Source organism: Monopterus albus, unplaced genomic scaffold (genome assembly GCF_001952655.1).
Source record: "Monopterus albus unplaced genomic scaffold, M_albus_1.0 scaffold52.1, whole genome shotgun sequence".
In the NCBI taxonomy this organism is placed as follows: domain Eukaryota; kingdom Metazoa; phylum Chordata; class Actinopteri; order Synbranchiformes; family Synbranchidae; genus Monopterus; species Monopterus albus.
In genome coordinates, this window is record NW_018127932.1 from 1,573,737 (window position 1) to 1,585,130 (window position 11,394).

Consider the following 11,394-nt stretch of genomic DNA (forward strand, 5'->3'; position numbering starts at 1 on the left):
TAGTCTTACTGGTGTTCAGGACCAGTCGACCAGTTTTCCTGACACCACTTCACAAAGTCAGTAACAACCCCCCTGTATTCCCGCTCGTCCCCCCAGATACACATCCAACAATGGCGATGTCATCACAGAACTTTTGTAAGTGACAGTGGTGGGAGTTTTACTTGAAGTCGACGTGTAGAGGATGAACAGAAAGGTGGAAAGCACCGTCCCCTGGGGCGCCCCCGTGCTGCAGACCACCATGTCCGACACACACCCTGACAAACTGAGGTCTGTTTGTGAGGCAGTTAAGGGTCCATGCAGACAGGTGTTGGTCCACACCTGCCCCCTCCAACTTCCCACTCAGCAGTGATGGCTGGATTGTGTTGAAAGCACTGGAGAAGTCAAAGAACATGACCCTCACCATGCTTCCGGGGGACTCCAGGTGAGATAGGGCTCGATAATGGCATCATCAACCTCGTTGCTGCTCATTACTAGTTATATAATTTACTACTATATTTGTCATATTACTAAAGCAACTTCAGAAAGTAGTCAGACTCTTTAGTTTTTACAAATGTTAGAGTTGTAAATTTAATTTTAAAAGGGTAGTTCAATCAACAATCCATAATGACAAAATTAAAAAATGCTTTTAGATTTTATTTATTTATTTTTTTTAACCAGTGTATCAAAAGAGGTCCTTGAAGAAAACTCAGTCCAGTGTGCATATCAGTTCATCTCTCAGTATGACATTAACATAAGCACACAGCGAAGGACCGAGGGCGTAGGAATAATCAAGAGACTTGGAATGTACCCATTGTCTGACTGGATCTCCTTGAGTGGCCCAGCCAGATTTAAAACCCACAGAATGTCCGTGGAGAGACCTCAAGACAGCACTTCATAAAGGCTTCCCATCTGCTCTGACAAGAAGACTGGGATAAACTGCCCCAAGAAAACGTGAAGCTATAATTTCTGCCAAAGGGACTTCTATAAATTACTGCATTAAGGGTCTGAATCCTTTATTATCATTATTATTATTGATTCCTAAACATCTATTGTCATACTTTATTGCATATTTCTCTAATTATGTTTGCTGTGGTACAGAGAAACTGAAAGAAAATCTAGCTGAGGTGACAAATCTGAATACGAGACATTTTAACAGGGCATACATAAGAATACAACACATTTATAACTTATGAAATTCTGTGTCTTGCACACAGTTACTGAAGTGTTTTGAGGCTGTGCACATCCACAGACGCACAACGTCAGCAGAACACCGTATTTGAAGAGCTGTAGTTCAAGTGCAGTTCAGTCATGTTCAAAGCTACAATGTCCCTGAACAGGACTGCTCACTGGCAAAATCTGCTCAGTTTAAATTCAGTTTGGTGGAAAAGCCCAAAGATATCCTGTTGTATTGGTGAGTCACAAATCAGTGCCAGTCGCGTGGCTGCTGTTTGAAGCCATGGAGATGCTCTGTTTCTCACTTAGTGTTTTGACGGCTGTTGCAGCAGGGGATTGGAGCACTTTCCGTGAAAGTCTCATCCTGCCGTCTGTTGGGTCTCTTCCAAAGTACTTGACCTGTTAGCAGAAATCCAGTTAGAGACAGCCAGCCCAGAACGTAAACACAGAACAATACAGACGCTGCAGTCTGTTGTTGTTGACACATACCTGTATCTGCTGTCCCACCTCTAAACCCAAAGCACTTGGATGTTTGATCTAAAGGAGGAAAATATAAAGCAATGACCATTACATAGTGAATTCATTCTCAAACACTCAAAGTAGGCAAATTTACTAACCCGTTTATGGTCCAGCTGTGAGTTGTGCAGCAGGACAGCGCTCATGTTGGGATAAAGTTTCACCATCACACCAATGTCCCTGAAGCAGAGGAGGAAAAGCCCTTAGGAGTTGTCTGAACATTGATGGTGTGATTTAGCCACAGTTTAATTTCCCAGCTTAACAGTCTTTACTATTGAGAACATGCATAAAATTCTCCTAAATTGCATGTTTAAATGAAGTAATGATGGACTGGCATAAAAGACAGTTTTACAGTAAACACAATGTTTTAGTTTACCTTATTTCAGTGATGGTGGCTGTGTAGACAGCACCAAACTCCAGTTGCTGTTCTTGCTGCAAAACAAAACAAAAAGTTACATCACAAATTTACAATTGTGCATAAATGCATGAGTCAAAACACACTCACAAATATGCACATCTTCAGGTCTCTGTCTGTCCTGTGCTGTTTAATGTCAGTCTCTTTCAACAGGACATGTTGTGGCCAAACACCCTTTTTGTTATGCGTTAAGAGTATGCAGTAGCTGTTGATGCAGCTTTCCAGAGGCTTATACGAGTAGCAGAAACTCACATCATCTTTGCAGATCTCAGTGATGAAGTCTTGTGCTTCATTCATGGCTCCTGGTGTCGGAGCAAACACAGAGAAAGTCTCCTCATCCACCTGACTTATTGTCACGCCTTAAGAAGAAAAAAAAAACATAGTGAAGTTTCTACATTTTACACAACAGTTTATATTGTGTAGCAGACAAAACTAAGATATGATTGTTGCTTGGTGCCACATCTCATTAACAAAGACATCACAGTCCTGGCTGATTTTCTGAGCAAGCAAAATTAGGATTTTAGGTGACAGGAATGTTACCTGTTTCAGCTTGTAGCCTGCGAAGGTTATAGCCCCCTGGACCAACAAAGCGAGCTCGTTTAGAGACGGGCACCCGGACATTTTCTGAAAACAATAAAACTCATGCACATCAGAAGTGAATAGCAGGCCAAGCACGTCCCTCCTCCTTTAAAACGTACATGGCCACATTTACATACTGTATATTCAAACACAAAACCTACCAACAACAGGTCCATTCTCTTTCCTAGCCTCTCTGGGTTTTGCTATACATTTGTTCATGATGCCCAAGATTTCCCTCTTTGCCACTGAAACATAATATATGTAATATAGGTCACGAAACCACCAGAAACACACTTTAATCTTTAGTACATGTTGTGTTTCACTGCCATTTGGTATCAATTACCTGTGGCCTGTTGGATAGCCTCCATTACAACCTTCAGAGGCAAACCTGGTATCTTCACATCAGCCTACAGGTTAAATAAAGGAAAAGAAAACATGGACTTAGCATTGAGAAGACAGCTGTGATGGTGGTGATGTAATGTTTGGGCAGGGTGCCAAGTGAGCACTTGTCAAGTGCCAGCAGCCATTAAAAATCATCTTTGGCAGAGAGAGCATGAAGGACAACCACATGTCAGGGGTGTGGCCTTTTCCTTATCACCAGTGGCCACTATGCAATGTTTTGTATTCCTATTATGATCCTGTCTGGCGGGAAGTAATAAAGACTCAACACAGTGTGACTGTCTCATAATAAATAAACTTGGTGTATTTACAACAAATAAATCTTAAATTAAAGCTCCAAGTATGCTTTGGTCTGCTCTCCAAATCATATTTACACATCACTAAAAATGGACCAGGTCAAATATGTTTATTTGGTTTTCTTGCCCTTTTCAGCCACAGAGTCAAAAAGCTTACTGTAGACATGTGTTACGAATGACAGGACAGAGTACCTACCTGTAAAGCAGTGATGCCCTTGTTTGTTCCTGCCAATTTGAAGTCCATGTCTCCAAGATAATCCTCTATTCCCTGTTCAGAAAAGACTAATTAGCTCATACCCAACATGTCCAATTTAATTAAGCAGGAACATCAGTTATAACTTTAGGAGGATTTGTATTGCTCAACGACACTCTTTGTACAGTTGCACTGTATGTACCAGGATATCAGTTAGTAATCTGTAGTCTTGAATCTCAGCAGGTTTCTCTGGGTTGGACTTAGAAATGAGGCCAACTGCTACACCTGCCACAGCAGAAGAGATGGGCACACCTAGGATACACAGATTTGGACATATTAGCTACATCTTAATGCACGTTACTAAATGTAAATAGAAAAATGCTTAGGCAAAATCTTAACTCCATCTATCCACCTTTAAACCACAGTGTCTAGTTGCTTTGAACAACAAACTCAAAAAAGCCTTTCTATTTTTTTTAATGTTTAACTGAGGTACATATAATTATTGACTTTTTCCATCTAATGTTCATTTTTAGAAATGCTACACAGAACTGGCTGTTTTACTATTAAATCAAATTGTAGCTGTAGTGTTAAAGTTGACTAAAAATAATAAATCTGAACCATTTTATTACAGATGTTATCAACAATACAAGCTCACGCGTTCCCTCTCTGGTACCTGCGTCCATTAGAGCAAGGCTTCCTCCACATGCTGAAGCCATTGAGGAGGATCCTGAGAGCAGGAGACAAAAAAGAGTAATAGATTTTCACTGAAACATGTTCCTGTCTGAGACAACCTGCCAGCCAATGGTCTAATTTCCTGTGGTGCCTGTAAAAACTCTTTAACACAACTGTGTGCACACTTACCGTTGGACTCCAGGACCTCAGCAGTGACCCTGATAGTTAAAGGGAAGTCTTTAGGAATGACTGGTCTCAGCGCCTTCTCAGCCAGGGCCCCTGGGAATACACATACAGTAAATGTGAACAAAGACATCCACATGCAAAGAATCTTTGTCCATGTGGCTCTTGATGAAGCAGCAGTTAGCTAAAGATGATGTCAATTTTAATACAAACCATGACCCAGCTCCCTCCTGTTGAGGCCTCCCATCTTTCCAGTCTCATTAGTTGCGTACGGAGGGAACTGAATTTAAAGACAGCATGAGTTTAAGTTCACCTCAAAGGGACAGAGAATCATAGATTTAATAATGTATGTAAGTTGAAAAATGGAAACAGGATTCTACTTACTTCGTAATGAAGCATGAAGTTTTTATCTTTAATGCCACTGCAGAGAGAAAATGAGTAGAGTACCTGGTTAAATTGTCTTAATGGGTGTGGATAATTTGGGCTGGGATTAAAACAGAGTGCAATGGCATTCAAATATGGTGGGAAAGTGCCAAAAGGTGGGGTAATGGTCCTGAGAAATGCCAGTGCTACCTGCTGATAATGTAAACAGTATGAGTGTGGTTTCAGGTGTGAAAATTCTAATTCTAATTTAATTCTACCTCAAAGCAGTGGTGATAATATCTGTTTTGATACTGGATTCCAGTGAGTCAAATGTGACACTGCACAGCACCTAAAGGAAACAGAGGTGAATGAGCTTTCTGTAATCGAAGACTGCAAAACACACATATCTCGACTGTTCTCCCTCCTCATGATATTCATGGTCAAAACTGCAATATTTTATCTTTCAAAATTGTAGAAAGTTGCAGCAAATATCTTCAATACATTAAATAAAACCTGTCCACAGTAGCATTCTTCTTTTACAAAATGTATTTTTCAAATTAAAAAGTCAGATTTTTATGGTCTACAAGTTCTTCACATACCTGTGTCTGTCCTCTCTGAAACAGAGCTGAGCCATGGAGTGGCTTAAAGAGGTCTACCTCACAAGAAATCTTCCTTAAAGCATCCAGCTCCCTCCCATCACACCTAAACACACACAGACAAAAGCATATGTATTATACACTAAATATGTTTAATTTACAAAGGTATTTCTCATGACAATATAAATTCATTTCACCATAGACAGTGCTTACCTCCTGTACTCATTAAGCACTAAGTTGCGGAAGATGTCTTTGCTCACAGTGTTGAAGGATTCAATTAATTCAAAGGGCTCAGCCTGAGGGAATTTTTCTACACATGGAGAAATGGAATTTAAATGTAGTAATTTAAAAACATGATGCGTAAAGTAGGTTGTAACAACATTTGAAACAGCTAACTGAATTTTTTTCTATGCAATATAAAATATAATTCACCTTTAAGGTCCTCTTCTGTCTCTAGTCGAATTTTGTTGATCGCTTCATCTCTTGAAATCTAAAACAAGATTATGATAACATTACTACAGTTATTGATCAAGTGATACGGTAATCTTCTGAAATGCATATACATCTCTATATCACAGAGAAGACAAAATAGTGATTCAGTCATTCTGGCTATTTTAGTATCCTACAACATGAAACTGAACAGTTACTAAGATTGGTTCTAAACAGCGCCATGAGGTGTCAAGAGAAAGCTACTGTAACACCAGGACATGACTGACATATGAGGACGAGAGGTCACATTTTACCTTATCGTGAGAATACTCAGTGAAAACAGAATAGATCCTCTCAGAAGCTAATCTGCAAGGGAGAAAATGAAAAACAAGTTGTTACTAACATCTATAACAAAATTAATACAAAACCTGTCTTCAAGTTCCCAAATACTAAAGTAAATCTATTAGTGAATAAGGTCTGCCTTTATCTAATTTACAACTTGATTAAAGAAAAAAAAATCCCTTAGTTTGTTTTATTCTGGATAAACTTCATGTTTTACACTTGTATTTTATATGCACCACTCCTGCACCTTCATCACTCTGAAACTATGAACAGCTTCATTATTGGTCTTACTGCCGAACATGTTCCACCACGTCAGTCGGGGCTGAGAACACCTTGACTGGCGTGCGCTTGGTGACCTTCTGCTCCCGTACCAGCTGCTGGATGGCCTGTATGATCTGTTGGGTGTGTTTGACTCCCACCTTCACTGCATGACAGAAGTCCTGCTGCAGCATGTTCTCAGCTGACGCCTCAATCATCACTGACAGAGTCACATGATAGACAAGTGTTGTATTATGCTATCATCAGACAGAGTGAAGCAAAGCCAATTACTAGCCTGTGATACTGATCTTAAAATCACCGATGCTGAGAATATCTGTGGTGATCACATCTACAAGTGAGTAATTTATACTGTGTTTGAGAGCGACAGCTGATCAACCCACACAATCTATACATTTATATCATTTTGTGTGGACAGTGTGATTCCCATTAAGGTTGTTTATGTGTACCTTTTTTGCAGTAAATAAACACTTGAGCTCCTGCTGGGAGTTTTATTGTATTTGTCAGCTTACCCACTTGACTGCTGGGAGCTCCAGCCACAATCAGGCTGCTGGAAGTCATCTCTACCCTGGTGGGATTGATCACCAGCTCTCCATCTACCATGCCCACACGCACGGCACCTGCAAAAACACAAACACACAAGTGGTCCTGAGCTAAGTTTAAACAAGTGTATGATAATATCACAAGAACTGAAGTTGAACTGACAAATGAAAACCAGGATTTAAGGTCAATAAATAAAAACATGGACATAAGGCAAAATCTGTTGTGTGTTCCTCACCTATGGGTCCGTTCCAGGGAATGTCAGACAGGGCCAGAGCCGCAGAAGCTTTAATGAAAGAAAATACTGTTTTAGCTAAATCGAAACTATGTCCTGTAGAAAACATGGATGTCTGAGATTTCACTCACCTGCATTAATAGCCAGCACATCTGGATCATTGACACCATCAACTGCTAGCAGGTTACACAGGATCTGCAGGAGGCATGAACATACATGTGCACACACAAAGGCTGGACACAAATACAGATGTATATCATTTTGATTAAAAATCCAAAGAGGACAAAATTACTACCACATAAGGGTGAAAAAACATTCACACTGAACTAACCTGAGTGTCATAAAAGTAGCCAGGAGGGAAAAGCGGTCGAATCGACCTGTCTGAGGAATAGAAACATACTCAAGTTAAAGGCCTTCACAGTACAACACCAATACACTAACCTGCTACACCAAAGCTACACAAATAACAAAACACATTCTTGTCAACTCACCTATGAGTCTGCTAGTGAGGATCTCATTGTCAGTGGTGCCCAGCTCTCGCCTCAAGTAGTTGGTGGGGATTCGACCTGCAGCAGCAGCTTTCTGTCTGTAGTCCACCTGTCAGTCAAGGCACAAAGCCTTTTTGATAACCTTATCCACAAGAGCATCAGTTTATTTTCTAGCCCAGACAGACTGAGCTACAAATCACTGGTGTCAGGCTGGATAGCATGAATAGAGAGCAACTCCTCCGAATGAGCTCTATAAACTCTACACAATCACTGGTAATGTTACATGGGGAACATACCACAAGAGGCATGAACTGAGATGGAGAAGGTTTGGTTTTGCTCACAGCAGTCACCATCACAGACGTATCCCCTAGCTTTAGACAGAGAAAGAGATTGACAGGTCACCAAAAATATATATATAGCATAGCACTGAACATCTAGGACTGCCAACTTTAGCTCTACGGCACACTTTATTTGTTTTCATAAAGAAAAAGCCCATTACACTAGGGATGGATTACAAGATGTGCAAAATGGACTAACTGCCAAAGGCCCATTTTCCCCATAAGAAGTCTCAAATGGATTGTATTTATTTGACACCCTTAAAGCACAATATGAATTCAAACAAGAGCCTCAGAGTGGGTTCTGCATTGTTGTCTGTCTTGTCTACCTGTTGATAGAGGAGCTCAAAATGTGCATGGTGCATATTTCTAAGTAAATTTGTGTTTAACCAAAATACCATGAATAGTAAGTCAATAGTAATTTCTCTAGTGTAATGTATTTCTTTACCTGTACTACAGCAGATCCATCAGCAAATCTGGCAAACCTCCCCGAAGAGATCTCAAGTCTCCTACAAAAACAAGAAAACAACACGGTAATTTATCTGAGATACTAAAGCACAGTCATAACTATATGCAACAGTTGTTTGCAAATGTTTGGCAGCCATTGGGTAAATCACATAAACATTAAAATGAGTCTTTCTTCTTTCAAATTTTAATAAACTGTTCATTTTTATTTTATGAATTTTACTCTTTTTTTTAACAATAGTAATTTGTGGCATGCACAACACTTTGGGCATCCTTCTAAACCAGTATTTAATAACCCAAGAAGTTAATCTCAGTCAAGAAAATGAAACTGAAACATGGCTGCCTTCTGTTACAGGGCAATATTCCAAACCATAAAATCCACCATTAACTTCAAGAAACCAGCTGTGGCTTTTGGAGGGACCTGGTAAATCTGTGGGTAGATGTTAAACATGCTGTGTGTGCAAGACAGCTAAGAAATATCTAAAAACAGGAGCTGGTCTTTAGGAGAGTGGCTGAAAAGTCATAAATGAAGAACAGAAAGACTCTTGGCTGACTGTTTGAGGAAGGGGGCTATTAGGTACATCATAGAGTTATAATAAAAGGCAGAAATGTATTACTTGACGTTGGGCTCATTTTAACATACAAGTGCATGTGTGTTCTGTGTCCTGAATGCCAAAACATCGCTGTTGTCTGCTCTCTTTACTCTGGTTATGAGCAGATGGCACAATGTGATACCGAAGCAACGAATACAATTTGATTTTGGATACAGAAGCTAGTAAGTTAAACTCAGCCTTGTTCTCATCACCGTTACTGGAAATGAAGAATGACACCTTAGAAAGTCAACTCACTTTTCCCTAAGGTCCACTCCCACCCCTCGTGGATTTATATGGCTGCTGTAAACACTCTGATGACACGAGCGGACATGAAGGCGGGTAAACGAGCACCCTAGCCGAAGAATACACTTCATATCTAAAGAGCACGAAGACTAAATAAGAAATTTATCTGGGTGCATCTACAGTTCAGGATATCTCCGTGCGGGCTTCCATGACACCTCGTCACATGTACGGAACTACGTAATAGAGCCAAACCTTCTGATTGGACGGACCCAAACTCAAGGATCATAGTGTGTAACATTCAAAGTGTCCGTACCGTGCTATGGTACAACCCGAAACACAATGGTTCCGCTTTATAAATAAAGTATATAAAATACCATAGGTCTTTTGTTAACAAATAGATTTGTTTCCTCTCAGTGAGACCAATAAGATGACACTGACGACATAAATATTTCTATTTGATGTGTTTATCAAACACTGAGACAAAAAAATCTTTCAAAATAATATGCTATAAACCACATTTATGTAGCCTAAGAAATCTAGTAGGCTATCTGTCTAGGTAATTCCCTTAATTAATTGTAGGCACTCAGCTCCTACATGTGTTACTATCATATGACTGCAACTGTAAATCTGTAGCCTGTGCTTGATCTGTTGTCCCAACAGATCATTCAAACTGAATTGTACTCTGCACAGTATTTACATTTCTGGGAGAGGCTAAACAAATAAAAGAATTTAAGAATACAGATCACCTAGTCAGGTGTATGAATTTTGAACCTTTAAATTTACACATTTGCAATTATATGCCAGACTCTGTAGCCTAGTTATCATATGCTCATACTATCATTCTCAAATCTAAAGTAATATTTTTTTATAATGCCCAATATCACAAATCATTTTGTCTCAAAGGGCTTTAAAATCAACAGCATTTGGTTTTGACTCATGCGCATGGCCTTTTGTAAGAAATGCACAAGCGATCTGACCTATCCTTACCAAAACAAAACAAGAAAAAAAAACTACACATTGTCCGATTACCAGTATTAGTCATATTGGCTTAGTTAATAAGGTTACATGTGATCTGAAGAAAAAGGAAATGGTAACTACTCAGTAGGCTACAGCTATTCACAGTGATATTTGTCAGCCCACCCTACATTCATGATCACAGGAGATCAGCATGCACAGCTCCAAATGAAAATGTTTGTGGTGACTTGTAAATTCCTGTGAAATAACTAACAGGAAATGGCACTGATCTAAAGAAGCCAAAAGAGAATTATTTTTGAGAGAGAAGCTGCAAGGTCATCTGGTTGTTCACTGTGAATTGTTTTCCTGTTTTGGATCTCAGAGCAGCAATGCTTTGTGATCAGTAGGCTTTCTTTAATCCCTGGGCTTGATTAATACCAACTATAGGAAAGAATTTGCATCTGTTTCCAAGTGTGCCCTAGTTCTGTGAGTCACAAGAGGTGTTGGGTGGGTTTTGTCTGTGTTTATAGCTGTGTAGGTCTGAAAAATCATTGAGTGGAGGTGGATGCTGCAGCGTGACAAAACTTCTAAAAAGCACCCTGAATAATAGATTTTGATTAAACAGGCAGAAGCACCCCGGTCGATCCAAGGCTAATGACTCCCACACTAATGTAAATAAGTGCTAATACACATACACAACTACAAGCACACTGTGTGATACAAAATATCTAATCCTCCACAGTAATTGAGCAGAATGTCATTGTGTTCAGGCTGTGTAGTGGTAAGCAGGCACTACATGAGTCACAAAAGGTTTTCATTATCTGAGTTTAATTATCTGCAGGGCTAACAGGGTTGATAGAAATGTGTGTGGGTTGCCTCAAAAAGTTCTATATTTGATTTAAAAAAAAATTGGTTTTAAACTACATTCATTTCCTAAAGGAAACAACACACAAAGGCATGCCTAAAGAACAAGGTATAAAAGGTATTAAAGCTGTGCACTCACTTGACTTACAGCCCTCTAGTCAAACACGTTTTACAGAAAACAAGACACAACACGGATCTGCTACTGTATCACCTCAAGCTGAAGGACCAGTAGCACCGACCGTTACTCTAAATGCAAATGAGAACAT

General features: G+C 39.7%; 1 protein-coding gene across 1 annotated transcript; it reads right to left on the reverse strand.

Moving 5' to 3' along the window:
• Positions 1-596: 596 nt before the first annotated feature.
• On the reverse strand, positions 597-9,568 carry LOC109961188 (polyribonucleotide nucleotidyltransferase 1, mitochondrial). Its single transcript, XM_020601858.1, has 28 exons — positions 9,323-9,568; positions 8,458-8,518; positions 7,971-8,045; positions 7,678-7,783; positions 7,518-7,567; positions 7,318-7,381; positions 7,190-7,237; positions 6,924-7,031; positions 6,427-6,613; positions 6,108-6,159; positions 5,797-5,854; positions 5,578-5,674; positions 5,368-5,470; positions 5,047-5,117; positions 4,790-4,826; positions 4,619-4,685; positions 4,412-4,501; positions 4,224-4,277; positions 3,753-3,862; positions 3,554-3,625; positions 3,006-3,069; positions 2,824-2,907; positions 2,624-2,707; positions 2,336-2,442; positions 2,045-2,100; positions 1,770-1,848; positions 1,642-1,689; positions 597-1,551 (listed from the first exon to the last, which is right to left on the reverse strand). Exons 1-28 carry the CDS (start codon positions 9,439-9,441, stop codon positions 1,396-1,398), a joined length of 2,307 nt encoding a protein of 768 aa, XP_020457514.1. The 5' UTR covers positions 9,442-9,568; the 3' UTR covers positions 597-1,395.
• Between the last annotated feature and the right edge of the window lie 1,826 nt (positions 9,569-11,394).

Excerpts from the sequence above, each read along its gene's own strand:
- LOC109961188 (XM_020601858.1), bottom strand. The coding sequence starts at position 9,441 with ATGAAGTGTATTCTTCGGCTAGGGTGCTCGTTTACCCGCCTTCATGTC. Across the intron at positions 7,382-7,517 it reads GCTACTTTTATGACACTCAG|ATCCTGTGTAACCTGCTAGC; the intron begins GTTAGTTCAGTG and ends TGCCTCCTGCAG. Across the intron at positions 5,855-6,107 it reads CTGAGTATTCTCACGATAAG|ATTTCAAGAGATGAAGCGAT; the intron begins GTAAAATGTGAC and ends ATCTTGTTTTAG.